Raw genomic sequence first — 22,995 nt, 5'->3', positions numbered from 1 at the left:
CTGGGCTGGGGCAGGCCAGGGCCAGCAGAGGAGCGGGCTGTGCCGGCAGAGCTGCGTCACCCAAACCCGCATCTGGCCCGTGCCCACTGCGGCCGCGGGCTGGGATGAAAAGAGAGTTACAGGGTAAATATTTATCCCTGAACATGAGGTGTCCCAGCCAAAATGGACAAAACAACCCCGGTTTTTTGCGCAGGTTTTCTTCTACCCTTGAAACCTTCAGGTACAGCTGGACTAGGCACTAACAGCCACATCACTGACTGCTAATGATAAAACAAGTTTGCAAAGGTCACTACAAGAAGGACACGGAGGTATTGTGGTGAGCCCAGGGAAGGGCAATGGAGCTGGGGAAGGTCTGAAGCAGAAGTCTGGTGATGAATTAATGAGGGAGCTGGGAGGGCTCAACCTGGGGAAAAGGAGGCTCAGAGGGGACCTTATCACTCAACAACTCCCTCACCGCAGGGTGAGCCAGGGGGGATCGGGTTCTTCTCCCAGGTAACAAATGATAGGACAAGAGGAAATGGCCTCAGGTTGTGCCAGTAGAGGCTTAACTTGGATATTAGGGAAAATTTCTTTGTGGAAAAGGTGGCCAGGTGCTGAGACAGTCTGCCCAGGCAGTGCTGAAATCATCATCCCTGGAAGTGCTCATAGGGTGTGTGGACGTGGTACCTGGGGACAAGGGTTAGTGGTGAACACAGCAGTGCTGGGTTAGTAGCTGGACTCAATGATCTTTAGAGATCTTTTCCAACCTTACTGCTCTCTGCTTCTGTTTTCCCAGTGTTCTTGCTGCTTGTCTGGGGATGCACTGAAATGAAATGTTTGCAGCACCAAACCTGCCAGACTTCAGGAAGCATTTGGACAATGCCCTCAGACACATGGTGTGATTTTGGGAGTAGTCCTGGGCAGGGTAAGGAGTTGGACTTGATGTTCCTTGTGAATCCCTTCTAACTCAGGATAATCCATGATTCCACAATCCAGGCATCCCTGGAATCTATCTTGCTGGAATTGCTGATGCCAGACTATGCTAGGAGTGTTTCAAATCCATCAAATTCTATGTTATCCTGGTTGCCCAGGGGTATCCTTTATCCTTCACTGATAAAGCAATCCTTAGTTCCGTGTCCTTTACTTTGTTTTACTTAAGCACAAACCACTGCAAAGCCTCCAGTAAAATTCCAAACTCCCCAGTAAAATTCTGCAACCTCATTACGTCACAGTGTAAGTCTGCATATATATATATATATATCAACAAAAATACTACATTTTCATGCCATGAAGACTGGTTGATATAACAGGGAATAGAATTTTCCAGGAGTGGGATGGCTTTAGCTCAAAACCAGACTCCACCGCTGGCTCACTGGGCATCTCTAGCCCCAGCTGTATGGAATGTCACCCCTTGGAAGGCTGGGGAGTGTCGCAGACAGAGTTTCTCCAGAGGACCCCACCCCGGGGCTGATGTAGGACGAAATCTCGCGCAGGAACGATCGCGTCCGGCACGTTTTGCCCCCTGCGCGCCGCCGTAGCCGTTGCCATGGTGACGGGCGCAGCGGCCCGAGGCCCGCGGAGGCGCCGGGAGCTGCCGTGGAGGCCTCAGCCGGGGGCCCCGCGCCCTGCCTGGGCATGAGGCGGGGCCGGGGCCGCTGTCCACCGCTTCTGCGGGAAGAAGGTGAGGGGTGGGAGGTGGTGGAGTGCGGGAGGGTTCTTCGCGCCTCTCACCAGAGTGGCTGCCCGGGAAACCGCTGACCCAGCCCTGGCTCCCTTGCGTCCCGGTGCCTCTCTCTCTGTCTACCCTAATAGTGACTTCAGGCTGGTTTTTATATTCAGTGTTTTCTGGAGCTGGGTATAAGGGCACGCCGGGCGTACCCACTGTGGGTTTTGTAACAGGTAGCTCAAAGTGATGCATGAGCAAGTTTTCAACAGCCTAATGAGAGAAGGATAACATGACTGGTAATGATTTCTCATCAGTGATGAGCCAGTTGCCATGTAGCAACTTAAATGGTGAAAGCAGGCAGATACTGCTAATTACTTCAAAGGGTGAAGTTAGGAATTTTTTATTCCAGCCTACGTGTTGATAAGACCGTGCTGATGAACATAAATTATATTCTCTGCTATTCTTATCCACTTCTCTACCAGTTGACCAAAAAAGGCATTTCCAGCCCTTTGCCAGGGACTGAAGGGCTGTTGGCATACCAAGGCTGGAATTGTCCTGCTCACTCTTTCAGCAGTTGCTGTGCTTGCTCTCTTCCAGCCCTGTGAATTGTTCTGGCACTGGAACCATTATCAAAAATACCACAAGGGAGCCAGAGACCTCCTTCTTTTCTTTCATCACTCTCCTGTGCATGTTAATCAGACTAATTGAAGTTGTTTGTCGTGTTAGATGGTAGTTTCACATCCTCTTTAGTTACTAAGGAAGGATGGGAGTGGTGCAGAGGTACCTTGAGTCAGCTCAGGTCCAGCAGAGCTCCTTTGTGCTGGCTTTGTAATGCTGCCCTTGATATCCTGCCTGGTTTGCTCTCCCTGCTATCTCATGTTTTCTGTGAAGCAGAGCAGCCCAACCCTCTGTTGTTAAAAACTCTCCTGGCCCTGTGGCAAGTGAAAAGCAGCATCTAATAATCCACCATAAAAAAGGAGAAATTGCTTCTGAGCTCAGAGCTGTTTCTCTTCACGTGTCATCATTTTAGTCTCTAACTTAGTCTGCCTTGGAGCATCTCTGCAGCACCAGGGCTCAGTCACAGCACTTTTGTTTCACATCTTTTTGTTTTCCATTTTTGATTTCTGTAGATGAATATCTGCAATAAACCCCATAATAAGATAGCTCCAGAGGATTTGGGTGAAGCTGTCCCTGAGGTGAAGGTCCAACGTGCTCGAAGAAATGGCTGGAGCTGGCCCCTGCACCTGTTCCAGGTCATTGCCTGGCTGCTGTTCCTGTTCTTTGCTCTGGTTGGCTTTGGGATCCTGGTTCCCCTCCTGCCCCGCCACTGGCTGCCCGCTGGTTACATCGTATCCTTGGATGGAGAGGGAGCAGGGCTGGTACAAACTGTCCTTGGGGCTTTGGTAGCACAGAACACTTATTGGGTAGCACAGAAAGCATAGGAGAAAAGCACCTGAGCCAGAATGTTTCTCTGAACTGTCACCATCATCTTGGATATCTCCTGATTATAAAAAATCATTTGCTTTGAGATCCTCACTTTAGGTCACTGATGTTCTTCTTCATCACTCTCCATTAAGGTTACTGCCTTTGCTCTTCTGCTGCCTGCTTCTGCCTGTGTGTCTCCTTTGCTTTATATTATTCTTCTACAAGTGTGCTGCAGGGTTTGAGGGAAGTCATACAAAAAATCCCCTCCTGAAACATCCTTGTGAAGGCAGCCCCACCTCTCTGTGCTGGCTGGGTGAGTCATGAAAGGCAGCTTGGCATGCTTGTGGTGGCCCACAGTGGATCACCTCCCTGTGACCCACACTCTCCTGTGTTCAGGAGGAAGTCTGGGAGTGGCACACAAGGTGGTGTGGTGTGAACTTCAGAGGAGAGGTCCCTTATGGGACAGTCTGGAGCAGCAGTTTAGTACACATCTAACAAAGACAGTGAAGGGTCTAGAGGAGAAGCAGCTGAGGACCCTTGGCTTGTTCCGCCTGGAGCAGCTGGGGAGTGATCCCAGTTTTCCCAGTACTCCCAGTGCCACTGTGCTATCACCTGTGCCCAGGGAAGGAACTTCCTCAAAACCAGACCTTGTTCTAAAGGGATGGGGCGTGCGCTTACACCCTTTATACATCTGACACAGATGCCTCTAAGTCTTGGATATGTTTGGGATGATTTTGCTTATTATTGTTATAGTTTTACACCTGCATGATTTAGACATTAATATCATTAGCTCAGTGGTCTTACATCTACTTAGCTTGCTCAAGTCTTTGATGTTATCACAGTTCAAACCTTGTGAATTTGTCTATTAAATATCTTAATAATGCAATCTAAAGTTACTCCTAATTAAACAGATTAATATTTCCTCAAGTTTTACTTCCAGTTAATAAAGCACTAATGTCTCTATTGTGTCAATGGCAAATCCCTTCCCAATCTGCTTCATCAGCCATCAGAGCTCCAGTGAGCTGGACCTCTCAGAGGCCTTGTTTTTTAGCTTACTAAACTGATCTATTTTCTGTAGGTCTTAGTATGATCAATGATGTGCACATCTGGGTGTATAGAAACAGTGACAAACCCTGGATCCTTTGTAGGAGACTGCTTTAAAGGTGTGCTCCTCTTCCCTGGGATTCTAAGGAAAAGGAAAGCAAGGGAATCAATACTACTTCCCTGATGTGACCTTTTTTTTCTTGAAAGTCTGGTGCAGTGAAAGGGCATGTGCACAGCCTTTCCAAGGAGTCTGTATGGACTGAGAAACTTGGACCTATGTCAGCAGCCTGTACTTGGGCTCAGATGCTGGTAAGTACAGGTAACTTTTGAAGACATTCTGGGCTAGGAAGGGCACTTCTGTAAGGCAGAGAAGTACATAATGAGGAGGGATGTTCCTGTAGGTTTACTTATCTTTTTACAGGGATATTTATTACAAGGCAAATGTCTCTATCAATAAAGCTCAGATTAATGTGCTGCAATGTTATACAGCAATTTCTAATTCTATGCCATAAATTTTTCGTCTGTGTGGGGTTTGTGTATTAAGGATTAAAAGACATGTTAAATCCTTAACTGTGTACTTCAGTGTCCAGGAGTGTGTTTTATCTACCATTTAGTTGTTCATCTTACTGCAGTTTCCATTGATCCTGCGGATGCAAACGTGCGAGAAAAAAACTATCTGGGGCCTCTGGCCACCTTCAACCGTAACCAACACGCACATGTCATTGAGAACCATCACTGCCATGTCTGTGATGTGGATGTGTAAGTAGCTCTTCTTTCTCCTGCTCTGTCTTCTTCACCATTGCATGTCACCATTAGTCCTTAATGTCAGACTATAAGATTTGAAATTGAGCCCCTGAGCTGCTACAGTGCAAGTTAAGCTTCATCCTGTGGCAGGGTTCAGGTAGCTGGGTAGGGGCCTTCTGTCAAATGTGCACAGGGTTCTGTGTTTTATTTCATTGCTCATGTTGTGTGGAGAAGGCTGTAGTGTGCCATGTTCCCTGGGTGTTGGTGTTTTACCTATCAGTGTGTAAGTTTTGTGTGTGCGTGCTTGTCTCTGGCTGGATGCTGGCCAGTTGCAGGAAATGCTTGGAGGGCAGGCATTAACACCAAGCTCTGTAGTATTGCTGAAGGGATTCAAATAAGAATTCAACAATCTCCAAATTAAAAATCATGCAGTGCCTTGAAAGGCGAATTTTGGGATTGTGGTGCAGCAGTGATAGATAAGTTTGGGAGATGAAGTACTCCTGATGCAGAAGGTTTACTCACTATTACCAGTGCAGAAGGTTTACTCACTGTTACCAGGATCTCTGCTGCTGTATCCCCCTGTGTTTGAGTCACTGAAAAGTCACAGTAATGAGCTGGTGCTGCCATGCTAATGCCACCCTTTCCTTGGCAGGAGTGCCAACTCAAAGCACTGTGGAACTTGCAACAAGTGTGTGTGTGGCTTTGATCATCACTGCAAATGGCTCAACAACTGTGTGGGAGAGAGGAATTACTGGTAAGAGCTTGGCATTGTGGTAGAAGCACAACACTGCATCAATAATGTGGCTCCTTCTCTTTCCAGGGCTCTCCTGTATCTCAGTCCAGTCTGTACTTAGCCATGCAGACCCACTTTTCTTTTATCTCCTGGCTGAAGAGAATCAGTCATGAGAAAACTAGATGGAAAATACAAGCATAATCATTCAAATAACCAGGGATAAAATTCCTGAACTTAAAATGTTGTAGCTGAACATCTGTAAGTAAAAACAGAGAACATAGAGTTACTATTTGGTGATAGGAAATGCATACAGGATGTTAATTGAGTGTCCTTAGTGCTTCTGAAAGCTGAAGTAGGAATGGAACCATGATGGTGCTGTTCCAATTTGAAACAACCTGCATCCAGATCATGTGCTTTCCCTACAAGACTTGCCAGTTGGCAGGAGTCACAGCAGCATATAGGGACCTCTAATCCATGCCAGGTTTGAGATAAGAATAAGGAGATTGTCACTGATGCTTCTCAATTTACTTTCCTGCACTTAAACCCCGTGGAAAGCAAAGCGATGTTGCTGGGTGCCATGTTACACTTATGGCTGGTGAAGCAGATCAGGAAGGGATTTGCCTTTGACACACACTACACTCCAGATTTTGTGCAAGGGAGCTCTTTGTCTGTCCTAGATATACTCTACTGTTTTGTACCCATGGTTGCACTAAAGGGTCACAGTTTAGTCCCTCAAAGTAACAAATAATAAGTAAAGCTGTTCACCAGTATCTATCAGAAGTGTAAGAAAGTGTGACAGTAATTTGAGATAGCTGTCTCTTTGTTTATTAGAGGCTGGGATATTGATTTGTGTGTGTGATGTTACTGAAGGCACTGAGAGCTCTCCCTTTCCTGGCAGGCTCTTTTTGAACAGTGTGCTCTCTGCCATTCTGGGCCTGGGGCTTCTGCTGCTCATCGCTTTCTACGTCTTTGTGGAGTTCTTCGTGGACCCCGCAGTGCTTCGCTCTGACCAGCACTTTGATGGTACTGCAGTGCTCCACATGAGCATCCTGGGGATCAGCCAGCATGTCTTGATGAGGGTTTGGATTCTGTCAGCTCTTCCACTGAGGAGGAACTCCATTCCTTACTGCTTCCATTTTATATTTCTGTTAGAGTATCTCTGCTCAGCTGGATGGAATGTCTTTCCTTACAGAGCTAATTGCTCTTCCTAAAAGCCCTGCAGACACCGGATTTCTTAGGCCTCCAGTGCACAATGGGTCTGCAGCTACTTTTGATTCCAGCTATAAAGTTTATTTAGAGATAATTCATACCTGGACAATCTACTTATCTCCAACTCTCTTTGTTTGACAGCTTTGAGGAACCACATGGATCGCTGGTTTGTGTTTCTTCCCGCATCTCCTGTTGAGACTCAGGCACCTGCCATTTTGGTGACAGCTGGGATTTTTATTCTTCTGAGCCTAGTGACCATGATCCTGCTGGGCCACCTCTTGACTTTTCACATCTATCTCTGTAGGTGTTTTGTTCCTGTCATCTATACCCTCATTTCATTTTTGCTTATCTTCTACTCATCCTGCATTCACTGAACACCCGTGTCACTAATATGCACCCATTGTGTAAAATTGGGATTTAACATCATATTTCTGAATTCCCCCCTGTACCAGGTAGGCTTATCAGTGCTTGTGTAATGTGGGTCTTGTGTTGGGCCTCTGCAGCCATGTTTAAGCTATGTTATCCTGGAACTGAAAGCACATGGTAGGGTACTGAAGAGGCCAAGTGGGATGAACTGGGCAATGTCAGCTTGATGCCAGTGATGGCAGATTCAGATTAACTCCACATATGGCCTTTGTGAGTCTCCTCACAGTGCTCCCCAGTACTTCTGTTGTGTGAAAGAGCCTGTATTTTTCCCTTACCCCAGAGAAATGTGGATGCACAGAGCTGAATTTCTGATGGGAGCACTGCCATCCAGGTTAAGGTCCCTTTATGGAAATTGTACCATATTGATACAAGAAGATTTGTGGAATGCAGAGAAAGAGGCTTTCAGAAAGGCTTCTCTTTAGATCTACTGCTTGTTGCTCTGGCAAGAAAGGATATTTATGTTTGTTTATGTAGAAATGGGCATCAAAAACTTTTTTCAGCCATCATCTACAATTAAGCCAATGCTTTTTGGCTGCTGATGAAAGTCATGATAGGGAAAGATCTTACATTTGCAGTAGCTGGTGGTGGCAGAAGTAGGAAAGAAGGGATGTGGTGGAAGAGAAGTGAGGACAGAGGTTACAGAGGATCCTTGGATGGATTTTCAGGTTCTCAGTTAACAGACGTGCAGATGCCAACACAAACTAGGTCAGCACAAACCAGCACAGCTCCAGAAGCAAAACAGTTGCACTGCCGAAGTGTAGTGTTTGATAGGGGAGTGTTCCCAGCTGGCATGGACAGTGCACCCAGTGAGGACACTGACCATCATTTTCTTCTACAGCCTCTTTGATGTTGACTGAAATTTGGGCACGCTACAATTTCACTTCCTTGGCAGAATTGACAGTGGGCTTTTCTGCATTAATGGCACTGCCTGGAGATTTGAAAAGTTGATGCAGCACTTTTTAAAGACAAAAAGCATAACAAAGCTCCAGGAAGGTTTCTTCTGAATGAAAAAGGATTATTCTGTTGAGTCCTAAGTGGTATTTATCCTGTCCTTCTGTGCAGCTTCCACAAGAGGGTGCTCCCTGCCTGAGATAATGACCTGCTTTATCTGACAGACAGAAATCTCTGTGTGTGCCACTAGTTGTGCTCTGGGCTTGGGGGAGATTTTGCTGCTCTTGTCTCGGAGTGATTCTTTTTCCTCTTTCAGAATAAATTTCGAGCCAAATTAACTTCTACTTTTGGCCGAATTTTAAATCGTTATCTTCCATCTTATGTGGAAACAGAATTATTGCAAATGTTTTTAATGTTTTATTACATTATAATCTGCTGCCCTAATGAACTGTTTCCATCTGTGCAGAATGTATTGTGTAAGCCCTTGCTTTAAAGGAGGGGTGTCACCACACTGAAGCCTTTATTGTGTGCTGCATATGAGTATGCATTGCACTTACCATTGCATTTGCACTTACTACTGGCTTTCAGGAAGACAAAGTATGTCTGAACTTAAACTCCTCTTATTTTATACCTGTAATTGTCAATAGTCTCCTCTGAATGCTTTAAGGCAGACAGTGTTGTAATGAGCTGTCTTCCCTCTTTTGAGACTAGAAATACACTTTACCAATTCCAATGTAATTACTGTTGGTCAGTATTTCTTCATATATCTTTTTGGTTTTCAATAATTAAATTACAGAAATTCAACAGCACCCATGTGAGTGGTACTGACCTTAGGCTTCTGTTACAAAATGGCTTAAGTCAGGTATGACTATTAAAATTTAGAATCTAGTTTTGTTACAAGCACAGTGAAAATCTCAGAGTTACTCTCCAGATTTTAATTACTCACTATGATCACTCAAAGAAAGTAGGTTATTCTCAAAATAGTAGGTCCGTGTATTCAAAATTACTAGTCTTGATTCAGACTCAGTTCTGGAGGCATTTGGTGAAGCATGACACTTCAGAAGCTTGGAGGGAGGATTTTTTTCTTCAGTACCAAGAGGCTGATAGTAGAATAAGAAGAAAAAAATAGTAGGGAATATAGGAAAGCATATAGGGTTACTCACAGACTGATAATATTTTACATGTTATGTGCTGCAGTGTTATCTGGCCAAAAAAATGCAGAATTTCAACTAAATAGCTCTATTAAAATACTTTAAAAGTTACACTGTAAGTATTCAGAAACCAACAAAATCCAAATTAAAAATGGTTAATAAGCCTTTGCTTATGAAGCAACATTCTGTTTTCCAAAGAAAGCAAAGGGTGCCATTCTAGGAGCACTTGCCAGCACCCTGCACTGTCCCTGTTAAGTAATCACTTGGCTGCAGACTCACATTCATCTCTATGTTCTCTCTTCTTGGCCAAATGGATCCTGATTTTTTATTTCTTCATAAGGTGATTGTGATTCCTTATTACGGTGATTTTTATTTATTCATAAAGTGATTCTCCCCCACTTTTCTGTGAAGGGCATGGTTTTGAGAGGTAAGATATCAGTGATCTAAATGTCTTCAGGCAGAGGGAGGATTTTAGTCCAGATGATCCTAGGCATCTGCTTTAACTGCTGTGCTTCTGTAAAAAGGAGGAATAACCATTGTGCTGTGTGCTAAAACCCTTCAGTATCCTTTTCTGGGTTTATTCTCTAAAAATGCTTAAGGTCATTATGGGAAGAATGTCTGCATTTTGGACTCTTTTTGGGTCTCATGAAGAAACCAAGTTGCTCAGAAATGTCACATGCTTTTGGTCATTCATGGAAGCAGATGTGTTTGCATGGGGACCTGGAGAGCTCATAAAGTCAGGGACATGTGAACTCTGGGCACATCTGTTTGGCACAAGGCAAGCTGTGCATTTGATGCTCACTGGTTTGCACATTAAGTGTCTCAATCACTACAGGACACTCTAACCTGCTCCATTTCTTCTCTCCATTTAGCACCACCTTCTGCAATACCTTCTGATTGCTCACTGAGCTGTTTGTACAGTGCAGATCTTAAACCTCTTAGACAAGAATAATGGATTTGCCCTGAAATGAACTGAACAAATCACTATAGTATAGAAGGTTGTACCATTCTAGGACACTTTAGAATAGCAGGACTATAAGAAAGCATTGTGATGGTGACAATAAAGGATATAGTAGGATGTACAGAGCACAGCTACTTTTGGCTTGGATTATCAGTTTCTTCATGTTTATAGTTACTATTTGATGGTATAGTTATCCAGCCTGTTTGTGTAAGTGCAGTCAGGGAGGGGCCTTTCCTGTGCTGACAGGTCTCTTTCTTCCCTTTCAGTGTGGCACAAGCTGACTACATATGAGTACATCCTGCAGCAGCGTCCCCAGCAGCAGCCAGACAAGGTAGACAAGAAACAGGAGTCTTGTTCCTCCCAAGTGAGACCCAGTCAGGTACTCATCCTACTTTCAGCCCATTTCCCAAAAACAGCCTTCTTTGTTTGCTGTGTAAACTTTGCTTCACTTTCTTGTGTTCCATGTTTTAAAGGCAGTTGCCAGAGATAAGACTTGGTACTTTGATGGAGTTGAGTAGGATGTGAAAGAGTGCAAGGCCTGTGATTCCATGAACACTTTAGGTATAAGCAAGTAGTGCTTTCAAAGGAATCAATCCCACCCACTCTCTTCCTCCACCACTTTTTTTGGGTCCTGCACTGTCTCGTCTCTTCTGCCAGCACAGCTGTTCATTAGGACAGGGTGGGGGAACTCATCTGAGTAACAATAAACTTTGTTAAAAAAACAGTTGAGCTGGCCCAGCTCCCTCCCAATTGGTTCACCAAGCAGTCCCATGAATGCCTGGCTCAGCACAAAGGAGGGTAGCTGAGGAGTGGGAAGAATCCTTTCCCTGGAAAGGACAGGACCATCTGTTTGGGTGGCACTGCACATCCTGGGGCCTTGTGTCATGGCTTCAAATGAGGCAGGCTCTAGGGCTGGGGAAACTGGGGCTAATCACTGAGCAGCAGTAATTTAACCATCTTAAAAGTGAAAAGGACACTAGTTTTGCAGAAATGACCCAGATATCTGCTTTTCTTTGAAATGAGTCTGTATAATGATAAGGGTCCTTGTTATTAGCATGGTGTTGATCTATATCTCTGTAAAAAGAGTTCTACAAGCTCTTAAATGCTGTTAGACTCTGCTGAGGCAAGTATATCAGGCTCTGAATTGAGAGGTTCAGTGTAATTTATTTTGATACAAGGCAAAATAAATTATTGGATTAACTCAAATTTTGACTGGACACATTCTATACTGACTTCAGCAGGGGCTTGAACTAGAAATTTCCAAAAATTCTTCCTAATCTAGATTATTCTGTGATTCTCAGTCATGTATAATTTTTCATTTTATGCAAGTAAGTTACCTACTATACAAACAGTTTTGTATTTCATAAGAAATTAATTAAATACAAACTTCATCCAAGTATTCTCTGTAGAGATACTGGGATGTCTCTGGATTCATCCATAGTTCTTCCCTATCAAAGCAAAGGGGAAAGTGAGCTCATTCACTTTTCTATAATATGAAGTCCCTAGCTTTTCATATATATTTTTTACTGTTTTGGAAAAGTTGAACTTTCAGTTTAAACAGAGGTTTCCATAACAACAAAAATATTTGGCACTTTGTTTCACAGAGCTTTGCTTACTATGAAGATTAAAACAATAATAAAGCATTAGCTCTAATAATCTAGTTATTCAATTTTAGTTGATACTGAAAATGTATTTGAACAGGGGTGGACTTTATGTGTGTGTGCACTTTTGGGATGTTGGCATTCTCCTGTCCTGTGTTGTTCTCCTGTCTGCACCGGTTGTTATCTAGATATGTGTGAATATGGTTACTTTGAAGCAGCAAGCCTGGAAGGAGCAGGATGAAAAGGAGTTTGATGTTTCAGGACTGCAGTTAGGACCTTGGGGAACAAGAAAGACTGGATGATGCCCAGTAACATTGTTAAAAAAAATGTTAACCCACTAGATTTTCCTTGTTTCTTACATAGCAACCAGAGATAAACACAAACAAATAGATTGGAGTAGGAGGACACCAAGTGACTTGCCTTTTGTAAACTGTGTTGAATACAGCCTTCTTTAGCTTGAACACTGCAACCCTTTGTAATTGATCCAACATGTTGTAAGCATAAAATGGAAATCATCCTCTTCCCACTTTTGTCTGAACTGTTCATTCATTTTAGGGACTAAGAAGAAACATGCATTTCCCCTTTAATGCTTGTTTTTGAGCCTTATTCAAGCTTGGGTGTTGGTTTTGGCTTCAGTTTTCCATGTTGGTCTGTGGTTAAGTCTTCAGCTATGTTCAAGTTAAAGGATTCTTGTTCAGGATAAAGGATTCTTATGTACTTGTAGGATCTACAAAATAAGAGCCCTAATTTTGCACATTTAAGTGGTTCAGATGTCACAAAAAATGCAGAACAGTTGGGCACATTGAGCCTTTGCTTCTATTACCATACCTAAAGCAGGATGTGCAAGTAACCATTTTTTCTGTAGTCATTTGCAGTCCAAAGAAATATAAACTAACCCAAATCCTATGCTTTAATGCATAATTGCATTCATGCCAGGGAGCTGGCTTTCATATGAGGCCAGCTGGGATGTGATTCTTCTCACATTCCTAAAGCTTTGAACTTGCTTTGGAAACTGATTCAGGTTGGTGGGGTTTGATTTTAAATACTAAACACAGATTTTAAACTCAGCTTCCCTTACACTTTCAGAATTGTTGCTTTCTTCCAATATTGATGTAAAACAAACTTAGTCTTCACTCTCAGCCTCAACACTTGCAACAGACTCACCTTCCATGGGACAAGAACTCTTTTTTTCCTGTTCAATTCTGCTTCCCCTCCAGGCAGACAGCACTTCAGGGCACTTCTGACACTGAAGTGGTTGATAAGGGCAGCTGCATTGGGCAAGGGAGCTGAATCCATCCTGGGATTGTAAACCATGGACCTTGGGGTGGTCACAGCTGGCAGTGGGTGAACGTGGCCAGGATGTGCACAGGGGCAGAACTTGGGCAGTGTGTCAGCCGAGCAGTCTGCTTTCAGCAGGAGCAGCAGCTGAATCCTGACAACCCAACTGCAAACAGTGCCTTGTCTTGATGCTGCAGAGGAAAGATTCTGATTCTCCTGCTAAATGCCTGGGAGCAGAGGGAGGCTTGGGCTCTGTGCTGTGGCTGTAGTTTGTGTCACACTCTGAGAGAGCATTGTATTTTCTACTGATTGAGTCTCATTTGTTTTCATAGTCAGCTCTAATGCTTTACTTTCATTTATGTGGCTGGTTTCGTTCTACATTATTTATAGAAGGCTGAAATGAACAGAATTGATTAAAAAAGGCTCTTTCATTCCCTGCTTGGAAAGAAATTCTCCACGTTATTCTCAAGATGAATCATTTATTAAGCTCCCTTGAAATGCCAGTCCTGCAGTCCTGTTTATGTGCTGTGGACATTGAGTCCTGATTGTTTTCAGTTGCTCTGTGCAGTGGGATGTTTCTGCTGCAGCTCATTTCAGCCATGAGCTGCTTCCCTCTGAAAAGACCTGCATCTCCTGCCTGTACACTCACAGTGACACGAGACTGTGCCTGGTCTCCTTCCCTTGTGACTCAGGTGCATGAGGCCTGAATGTAAATCTTGATTGTAAATGTCCCAAGGACCTTTGAGGAGACCTTTGTGCACACTTTGTGTTCAGTTGGTGATGAGTGATGATGTGACTTGAGTTACAAGTTCCAATTGAAATACATGTAGTAAATTTCTGCAGATTATTAATCTTGCACTTGGATAAATTTTTAAATCAGAAAGACATGGTTTTGATTTCTAAACCAATTCCCTTCAGATATTATGTTACCACCCATAAAACAGCTGAAATTGTTTTTTTTCTCTTTTTATTTGCCTTTCCTTTTTATTCCTAACATCTGAAATGATTTCTTGGCTGTCACTGAATGTGCAGCTCCATGGATTCTTTTCCAGTTCATAGACTGTTGCTCTGTATATAAAGTTTAAACTGCTTTTCCCACATGCTTCACTTTCCATCTTTACCTCTAGCAATATTGATTTTTTGTGCCATTTTAGCATCCTGTAATTCAATATTGCAAAGATCTTCCGCAGCCCTTTGCGGCTGGCTTTCATTTTTAATGCCTTACATCAGGGAGTGTCATCACCAGGCTTCTCACTGCTCTGCTCTTTTGTTGATTGTTTATGAATTTGTTCAAATGCAGAGGCCCTGGATCTCTCAGGAACTCATTTGTGGCGTGTCCAACTTTGACTTCATTTTCTCAAATTTGCTGATCAGGCTCTTCAGAAAAGAAAGGTCTTCATGAGCTTGTTTTAGCTATTTTTGAAGCTAATGCCTATCACATTTTAAATCTTTCCATTTAACCTAAAAGTTACTTTAAAATATCTTTGTAGTCACTGCATGGTGAAACACTTATGAAGAAGTTCTCTTGATGATTATTTAAGTTTAAAAGCAGCTGATAAGTGGTGTCCAGGTCCTTCTGAGCATGGTTTATCCTTTTTTGATAACAGGGCTTCATACTCTTCATCCCTTGGTACTCTGACCATCCTAACTGGGTGCTTTTGAGGGAGAACTGGGGTCCTTTCCTGTAATGCAGCACTTGGATTTAGGAAACTTGTTCTTATAATGTTTCTGAAAATATGCAGTTTTCAAGTTCAGCTGTCATTATTCTGAGCTCATCCATACCTGAGGCAAATAAACAATATATCACACTCATTTTTAAAAATCAGCAGGTCTTAACCACACAGGGTCACACAAGAAATAGAAAACACGTTATGTTTTTCCTGTATCTTTAATGCTTCCATTCTCCTCACCTCCATTTTGCATTTAAAAGACATATTTTGCATTCACTGCAGAGCTCCTCAGATTGGACTGTGTAACTAATGGAAGCTTTAAGTGGTATTTTGAATGTGCTCCCAAGAAATGACTAAGCTGATCTCTCTAAGTGTGATTTGGTTTTGAGTCATATGAAATACTGACTGGACTAAAGAAATTAATCAAGGACTTCTAATTGTTCCAATCTTGGGTTTTTCATCTTCTTAAGCTGCAATTTCCTGCTGTGCTACCAATAGGGACAAAAGGTATCTGGCATAAGGAGAAAGAGTATGTCTGTAATGAAAATCCCTCTTCACCCCTCTGTGTTTGTATTAGTCTGAAAATGTTGTTTGTTTTGTTTTTTCCAGGAAGCAGACTTATTGTCAGGTAATCCTGGCTATACAGACCCTGGAATTCGAGGAGAGGAATTCTCAACAGTAATTGCAGGAAAAAGGTGAGAAAAGTCAAGGAAAAGATTCTCCATGAGTGGTGAATGGGAAATTGCTGTCAAGGTCACTGATGGGCCCTAAGACAAAAGTACTTAGAAGGGTAGTGAGCACCAGTATTTTGAGCAAGGCATGGTGAAATCTTTGAGTTTCAGGAGGGTGGATACCTGCAGGAATACTTGCCTTCTCTCTCCTGGGAAAATATCTTTCCTAGAATATTCTACTTAGACTGTTTTATATTAAATATTTTATAGCAAACTGCTTTCTATTAATTGTATTATATTAAAATTACTTCAAGGCTGGCTGATTTGTCCTATAACTCCTCTATTGAGCTCATTATAGTTGCATGACTTCAGGTTGTAGAGAAATGCATCACAACAGTTACAAGTTTATAACACGGGCAAGCACTCATGGGAAAACAGGATCCTTGTCTCTTAATTAGTCCTTTCCTGTTAACTTGTGTCCCTGGGGATTTCCTTCTTATTTTGCACAATTGTGCAGGAGAAGTTCCCCTGCAGTTTTGCTGGGAATGCTGTGTAAGGCAGGGGAGGCTGTGATCAGCCTGATCTGTGTGTGCAGGCAAAGAGGGCATCGGACTTAAGTCCTGCCTTCGGGAATCACCTTGTGTGTCTGCTGTGTTTTTAGCTTTCCAAAGCTCTATGTCCATAACCAAGAAAGTGACCCCAAGCAGAGCTCATCCCCTGAGTCCCCATCTCTTCACTCCATGGCCCCTTCTCAGGTAAGGAGGATTTGCCCCACACCCAAGGTGCTGCTGACAGCCCACCCAGGTGCTTGGGCATGCTCACTCTAGAGCAGGCTGTGCTTACCCCTCCCCTCAGTGAGTGTCTGCAGGTGTGGCTGTGCCCTGCAGTCACCAAATCCAGGTGATGTTCTCCTGTCTCCACTCACAGGCATGATCAGAGCTATCTTCCAGTCCCCTCATAAGCTCACAGCTGTAGCACAGCTGTAATCCAGTGCCTTGCTGCCCCGGTGCAGCTCAGTGACTCTGACTATGCTGCTTTGTTGATGTAAGAAGCTCTGCATGTTTCTGTAGAGCAAAACCCAACAGTTTAAATGTTCAAATAAAGCAGTTTCCCAGGGGAAGATGGTGTGTGTGGATATGGAGCTTGAGTGTATGGAACAGCTCTCCAAAGTCTTGGACTGGGCTCCTGATATTCATGTGTCTGTATCCAGATGCTCTCTCCTCTTGCTCAGATGGCAGGTGGTGGTGCTTTTCCTCTTTCCTCCAAGCTTATTAATCAGTCTTGCCATCTAGATGGTAAGAAAAATTTGTTTTCATCTATACAGTATTTGGGACAAGGACTGTTCCTTTCTTGGGACATCCTGTGCTCTGTGAGTTTTGGTTCCCTCTTCTAGTTTGGCTTTACAAATGCAAGTGACCAGTGTCTCATACAACCCCCAGCTCTATGAGACAACAGCTTCAAGGTACCTACACAGAGAGAGTCACTGTATGCAGATAGTGTGGGGGTGTGTTAGTAAATGCCTGTTCTCTATTTCTGCTTTGTAGTATCTCAGTCTTAATGGTAAAATATTCTTGGACTTTGGTTATACCTAGTGCTTGTTATTCAAAGTAGGAAGAATTAAAAAGAGATAAAGTAAAAAAAAAAAGTCTCTTTCCTTTGGGCTGGTGAAGTGACTTCCCTCCTCTTGGGCTACTTGCTTTCACAGCAACAGAAGAAAAGAAGAAAGAAAGTGCAGAAAGTTTCTTCCTCAGCAATGGACAGTGGATCTAAAGCACATGCTACACCTCAGCTCTCCTTCCCAGATCCCCCATCAGGTGAGAGTGCACCAGTCAGCTTCTCTGCTGAATCTTGCATAAATAAATGTATGATTTGCTTTAACAGTACTGCATCAGCCAGAGCAGAGTTCCTGGGCTTGTTGATGTCTTTGTGGGGCTGAGCAATCTCTCTCTCCTTAAGGTTTCTTCTCCCTTTATTTCCATCTGCAGAGTTCCCAGCCACAACTGCTGCCACCTCACCTTCCCACAGGCTTCACCTCTTAGTGCCAGCTTTTCCTCTGAGAGCTGCTGTGTCCCCCAGCAGCATGGGCCTCATCCAGGCAGCAGGACCCCCAGCTCACCATCACTCAGAGTCTGCTGAGTCCATGGATAAGATTCCTGTGGCTCAGATTCACTCTGGGAGCCCAGTCCTTCAAGGGCCTCCTAAGAATAACTCGGGCAACTCTCAACATTGTCCCTTGTCCACAGACAATCCCAGAGGAGTCAAGAAGAAGAATCTGTATTCTGAGCACAAGGTCAAAAGGAGAAGCTGCCAGCAGGATAGACATGTGGAACGAGACCTGGAGCTTTTTTCTAAGATTCCTGCTGTGTTTGTAAGTAAGAGCAGTGGAGAACCTCTTGTCCCTCAGCCCCAGCCCAGTGAGAGCACGTCAGAGCCTGACCACAGAAAATGCACCAGCAAGCAGCATGTGGGCACACATGATCCATGCTCAAAGGACATAAGGACAAGCACCACAGCGGCCTAGGGACCACCCTTCCAAAGCCATGGCCTTTGGGAGCAGCATTAGTGCTGTGTGGAGCCCTCCAGGACTCACCCCTCACTGTGCACGTGCTGTCAGGCTGCAGTGGGACATTTCTCATCCTCAGCCAAAGGCAGGAGGCAGCAAGGTGGCGAACCTGAGGTAGATTTGTTGGTCACGAGAGCTCAAGTGCTTTCCCTGGGAAGGGCCAACCCCTCTTGGCCCTCTGCATGCTGGTACTGCAGTAAGTTCCTAGCAGAGTGTAAGATGGGGAAGAACAAGGCTGCACCTCTGCCATTCCCTGCTCCCTGAAAGCTGTATTTCCATCTGCCTACTCCCTGTCATTGGATCATGCTCAGGGGCTTCAGCAGGGGGTCAGGGAGTAACCTCAGGATTGCCCCATCCCTATACCGCTTTCCACTGTGCTCCCTCAAGCCAAGCCCACCACCAGCATCTTCTCTCTCTCTCAGCATAGCTTGACCTGCTCCCCCTTCCCAGCACTCTGGGGTGCCCCACACTGCAGCATTCTCATCAGAAGTTTTGGGATACAGCAGGCCCTGAAACCTTTGCAATTCCTGGCCTGCCAGATCTGTGTTAGCCCACACCAAGCCTGGGGTGTGTGTGTAGTGCAGAAAGATCCCACAGCAGACAGGGGGGCACGTGGCCAGTGCCTTGAGCCACAGCAGCCTGTATTGGGGGTGAGCTGCAGAGAACTGGCTGGGCTGCCATCCTACAGCACCTGTGCTCTCCCTGTCCTCATGGCTTCCCCAGGCAGCAGGCCCTGTTCCAGATTCCTGGCTGAGTGCTGAGGCTGGGCCTTCAGCAAGCCCAGATCTGCCTAGCAGCCAGCTGATCTCAGAGCCCAGACAGCAGCCACCAGCATGGCCATGTCTGACAGGATTTGACACATCCCCAGCACAGCACACTGCTGGTGCTGTGAGCAGACAGGTGCACCAACAAAGAAAAGGAAGCCAGGGGAGTCTTCATCACCCTTCCAAAATGTTTTGATGCATGAAAGGCGCAACTGACCTTTCTGCAGCCTATGGTGGGTGCAGGTTAGGGAAGGACAGGACAAAGCATGGTGCTGTGAGAGCCAAGCTAAGCTGTTCTCCCTTTGTCTAGCTCAGTCTGCAAGCACTCCTTGGAACTGGGTCAGAGCAGGGCAGGGATCTAGAGTCAAAGGCTCTTTGGGCACAGTCAACATGGGACAGGCAGACTGGACTCACAGGCTTGATGGGAGGGTCTAGCCTGAGAGAAAGACCTGGGAGTGTTTTAAAGGGCTGCCTTACCACTCTTCTCTTGTGTGATTTTTGTCCCCTGAAAGAACTGGGATGAGGAGCTTTGACTCTTCATCAGTTTACACAATCTGTTGATCAGAAAAAGTGAGGTCTCATGTAGCTGTTGAAGTCATTTTTTCTCAGTTTGCAGGAAGGGCTGGCCTGTGGTCACGCTCCTTGCAGCTTCCCTGCCTGCTGTGGCCAGTGGTGCCCTCTGGCAGTGTGACCTTTTGGGAAAGCAGGTGAGTGTGGACCAGCAGACATGGCACTGGGTGTCTGCAGAGACCAGGGCATTGCTCACCTATGGGTCCCAGTTAGACAAAACCCTTCCTGTTGTTTCTCCTCATGTCTGCTGTCATCCAAGGAAACTGTGTCCTGCAGCAATGCTGGGCTCATGGTTTTCCAAGGCCAGCTGTCTCTCCACCAGAAAGCATTGGTAATTCCTCTTCAGCAGGTGCCCCTGAGCAGACCTTGTGTGTTTTCTTACTCTGTCCATGCAGAATCAGTCCCAAAATCATGTATGGAGCTCTTTGGTAGCTCTGGCCACAATAAAATTTTCTATATTCTTTGCTAAACAGTTTCTTCCTTTCTTTTGCAGCAATTCCTGGCTCTGCCCCATTGATGATCCCCAGGCTGTTTGGTTCACTTCTCCCTGAGCCTCTGCAGTCCCAGAAGGGCTCAGCACTGTAATTGATGTGGGGGTGACAGCAGTCCCTTCTCCACAGGGCCTTTTGGGTGTTAGATGGGAGTGTCTTCCCTGAGGGGTAGGGATCAGACCATCTTCTCCCTGAGCTGTGTACCCCAGCCTGGTCTTTGTGCTGGAGCACCAGAGGAAGGAGGCCCAGCCAGCTCTGCATTGTGCTGCAGAAAGGCTGCTGTGCTCTTTGGGCTGAGGGGAGCTGGGTTTCCTGGGCTATCAGATGTCCAGGCACATCCTTCTGCTGCCTTTAGCTGGAACATTTGCTCCACTCTGCTGAATAACTCAAGACTGCCAAACATGCAAAGCTGTGTCCGTGCCTTGGAGCAGCTGGGTGCTGAGCCAAGAGCCAGCCTCCAGCAGGATGGGCTCCCAGCACTGCCAGGGTTGGACTCTGATCTCCTAAACCTCAAGGGCAGCAGGAGGATTGTGTGTGCCATATGGTTACTGAAATCAGCTGGGGTTTATGTTTTTGCCACAACCACATCCAAAGAGCATTGTTGAAAATGCACAGTGAGCACCCAAGAGTGAAAATGGTGAGGCTGAGATGGTTTTAGCTCCTGGACTCTCCTTCTCAACCTTGCTTTTATCCTCTTGGGCCTTTAATGTTGATACCCTGCAGGTTCAAGTGCCAATGGCATTTCTGCTGCTCTGCATGCGGAATGTCCATAGCAGACCTGTGGCAGTAAGCAGAAGGAACAAGTCACATTGGGGTGCTGCTGCAGAGTCCAGCATGGGCAGAGCAGTCCTGGGCTCAGCACCAGAGAGTTGCAATGACCACAAGCTGCAGCCCAAAGCCATGAGAAAGCTGGGTTAAGGTCCTGACAGCAGAAGTCCTGATGCTTCAGCTCCCCATCACTGCAGACACATTGAGGTCTGATATCCTCAAGCACTTTCTCCAGCTAAATAAATAAAAGGTTTTTGCCAGTGTGTGAACTCTCCCACCAGCTGAAGGCAATGCCCTGGACCAGCTGTTTCCACCACAAGACACTGTGGCTTTTTATTAGGAAGAAACAATGATTTGCAGGATGATAGCGTTCCACAATCCTCTGAAATCATGTCATGGTCCCTGGCCACTGTCTGGCAGCTGTGCCAGGCCCCACGGTGCCTGCTCCAAGCCTCCGCCTTGGCATGGGATGCACATCGTGGTTCCTTTCATCTCTGAGCCTGGCTCAAGTTTCTTTGTTTCTTCTTTGAAGTCAAGGGGACCTTCCTTTGGGAAATGATTTTATAGGACTCTGTTCCCGCACTGCTTTTGACACATGCTGAGAGCATCTCAATGAGCTGCCTTGAGCTGCAGGGTGGGCAAAAGGAAGGAGGATGGAGCTTTCCCCCTCTCCTGTGCCCGGAGCTGTGCAGGGCACGCCCGCAGCTGGTGCTCGGTGGCACACCCGGCACGGACTCGGCAGAGCCCGGTCCCCATCGCGCTCAGCAGCCGCAGCTAAGCCCCGCTAATGCCTTGTGGACACGCCGTTGCTGGGGTGACCGTGTACATATTGCACAACCTCCGAAACACTTCCCTCTGTTTTGTAGCAACTCGCGCTAGAGAAGCGGCGCTCCCGCATAACCTCATCCCACCCCAGACACGGCCGAGCCAGAGAATCATTCCTGGAACGGGATGAGTCCCGGGAGGCTGCGGTGCCCAGCCTCGGGGGAAGCGAGGGGCAAAGAGGATGGGGGTGAGCACAGAGGGTGCTCGGAGGTTGCGCTTGTGCCCTCGTGCAAGCTCTGAGCTGCACCCTGAGCAGTCACAGCACTCCGAGCTCTGTGTGAGGTGGGAAGGACACAGCCTCAGCAGGAAGCAGCCGAACGCGCACCTCGGGGATGCAGCTGTGTGTGAGCCTCGGTGTGTCCGGGGTGAGCGCTGGAGTATTCGGCTCATTGTGTCCCTGGGGCAGGAGACAGCCTGGGAACATCCTGACCTTGATTAGAAGGGAAAGGCCCCCGGCGAGCTGATCCCTGAGCCGTGTGCATGCTCCTCCATCACATCACAGGAGCTGTGCAAGCTCCCTTTCAATTCCTGCCCGTCCCGCGGGCTGCGGACCAAGTCACAGCCTCCTCCCGGGCTTCCTTTTCCGGGCTGCGTGAGGAACAGCGGGAGCCGGCCAAGGACCACGCTCCATCCCAACAGGGCTGTCATGGTGACAACAAAGGCACAACAAACCCCAGCCCTCAGGAACCGAAATCTGACCTGCTCAACCCGAGCCCGTGGGCAGCTCAGCAGCCGTGGCTCAGCGCCCCCCTGCCCGGCTCTCCCCGTGTGCCATTGCTCGGCTCCTTGGGTCTGCAGCCCCAGGAGCAGCTGAAGCTCCTACAGAGGAGCTGCCCACATGTCCAACTCCTTTTCCACCTGCTGCTGGCTCGGAGATCCCGGCTCCCACACTGCCCACAGCTGCCAAGTCCTGCTGGGTGCTCCAGCTGATGTTACCTGGCTCCTGTCTGGGGCTGTCAGCTGGAAGCAGAGCCAGACACCTGCTCTGGTGGGGAGCTGCAGGGCAAGCTAAGGATGAGGCTGTACCTTCATCAAGACTTAACCACCCTCCTCCGTGTAGCAGTATTTATTCCCTTGCCCTTAAAACAGAGAGTTTACAGCTCCTCCTCACCTTCTGCAGGTGGGATCACACACCCTGGGTCCTTGCTGGCCTGCAGAGAGGTTGAAATTCCCACTTGACAGCCAGGCACTGTCAGCTCTGACCCTCTGCGCTTTGGAAGCTGCTTTCCCGTTGTATGAGGAGCAGGAAGAATGTGTGACCAGGAGATCCTCCTGGTGCCACGTGCTCCATGTAGCTCCCAGGCTCTCTGGCCATGTCTGAGCTCTACCAGGACAAACCAGAGAGAGGAAAAACACTTGGAGAGATCTGCCTGGACTCTGGCATCAGGTGAGCCTCCACACTTGCCCTTCCCACTCTGGACTGTCCCCTCCAGGATGTTCTTGCCACCCTGCCTCTGACTGGGCTGTAAAAGAGCAGCTCTTCAGGGGCCACAGGGTTGGTTGGAGGAATAATAAAGTGGGGTCCTTCATGTGTCTGACCAGCTGGGCCCACCCAAAGGGGCCAG

General features: G+C 46.3%; 1 protein-coding gene across 4 annotated transcripts; it reads left to right on the top strand.

The window, feature by feature from the left end:
• The first annotated feature begins 1,503 nt into the window (after positions 1-1,503).
• ZDHHC1 (zDHHC palmitoyltransferase 1) lies at positions 1,504-19,960 on the top strand. Of its 4 annotated transcripts, none has more exons than XM_077185025.1 (12): positions 1,504-1,660; positions 2,776-2,994; positions 4,698-4,873; positions 5,511-5,612; positions 6,490-6,614; positions 6,942-7,100; positions 10,496-10,608; positions 15,388-15,473; positions 16,111-16,204; positions 17,155-17,263; positions 17,693-17,817; positions 19,840-19,960. In XM_077185025.1, exons 2-12 carry the CDS (start codon positions 2,776-2,778, stop codon positions 19,861-19,863), a joined length of 1,332 nt encoding a protein of 443 aa, XP_077041140.1. In that variant the 5' UTR covers positions 1,504-1,660; the 3' UTR covers positions 19,864-19,960. The 4 variants fall into 4 exon arrangements, with proteins under 4 accessions (XP_077041140.1, XP_077041139.1, XP_054496750.2 ...); XM_077185024.1 differs by lacking the exon at positions 19,840-19,960 and adding an exon at positions 19,386-19,816; XM_054640775.2 differs by lacking the exon at positions 19,840-19,960 and having other exon boundaries at positions 17,693-19,816.
• The last annotated feature ends 3,035 nt before the right edge of the window (positions 19,961-22,995 follow it).

The sequence above is a fragment of the Agelaius phoeniceus genome, chromosome 12, assembly GCF_051311805.1.
Source record: "Agelaius phoeniceus isolate bAgePho1 chromosome 12, bAgePho1.hap1, whole genome shotgun sequence".
Classification (NCBI taxonomy): Eukaryota; Metazoa; Chordata; class Aves; order Passeriformes; family Icteridae; genus Agelaius; species Agelaius phoeniceus.
This window is presented reverse-complemented; position numbering and strand designations above follow the sequence as displayed.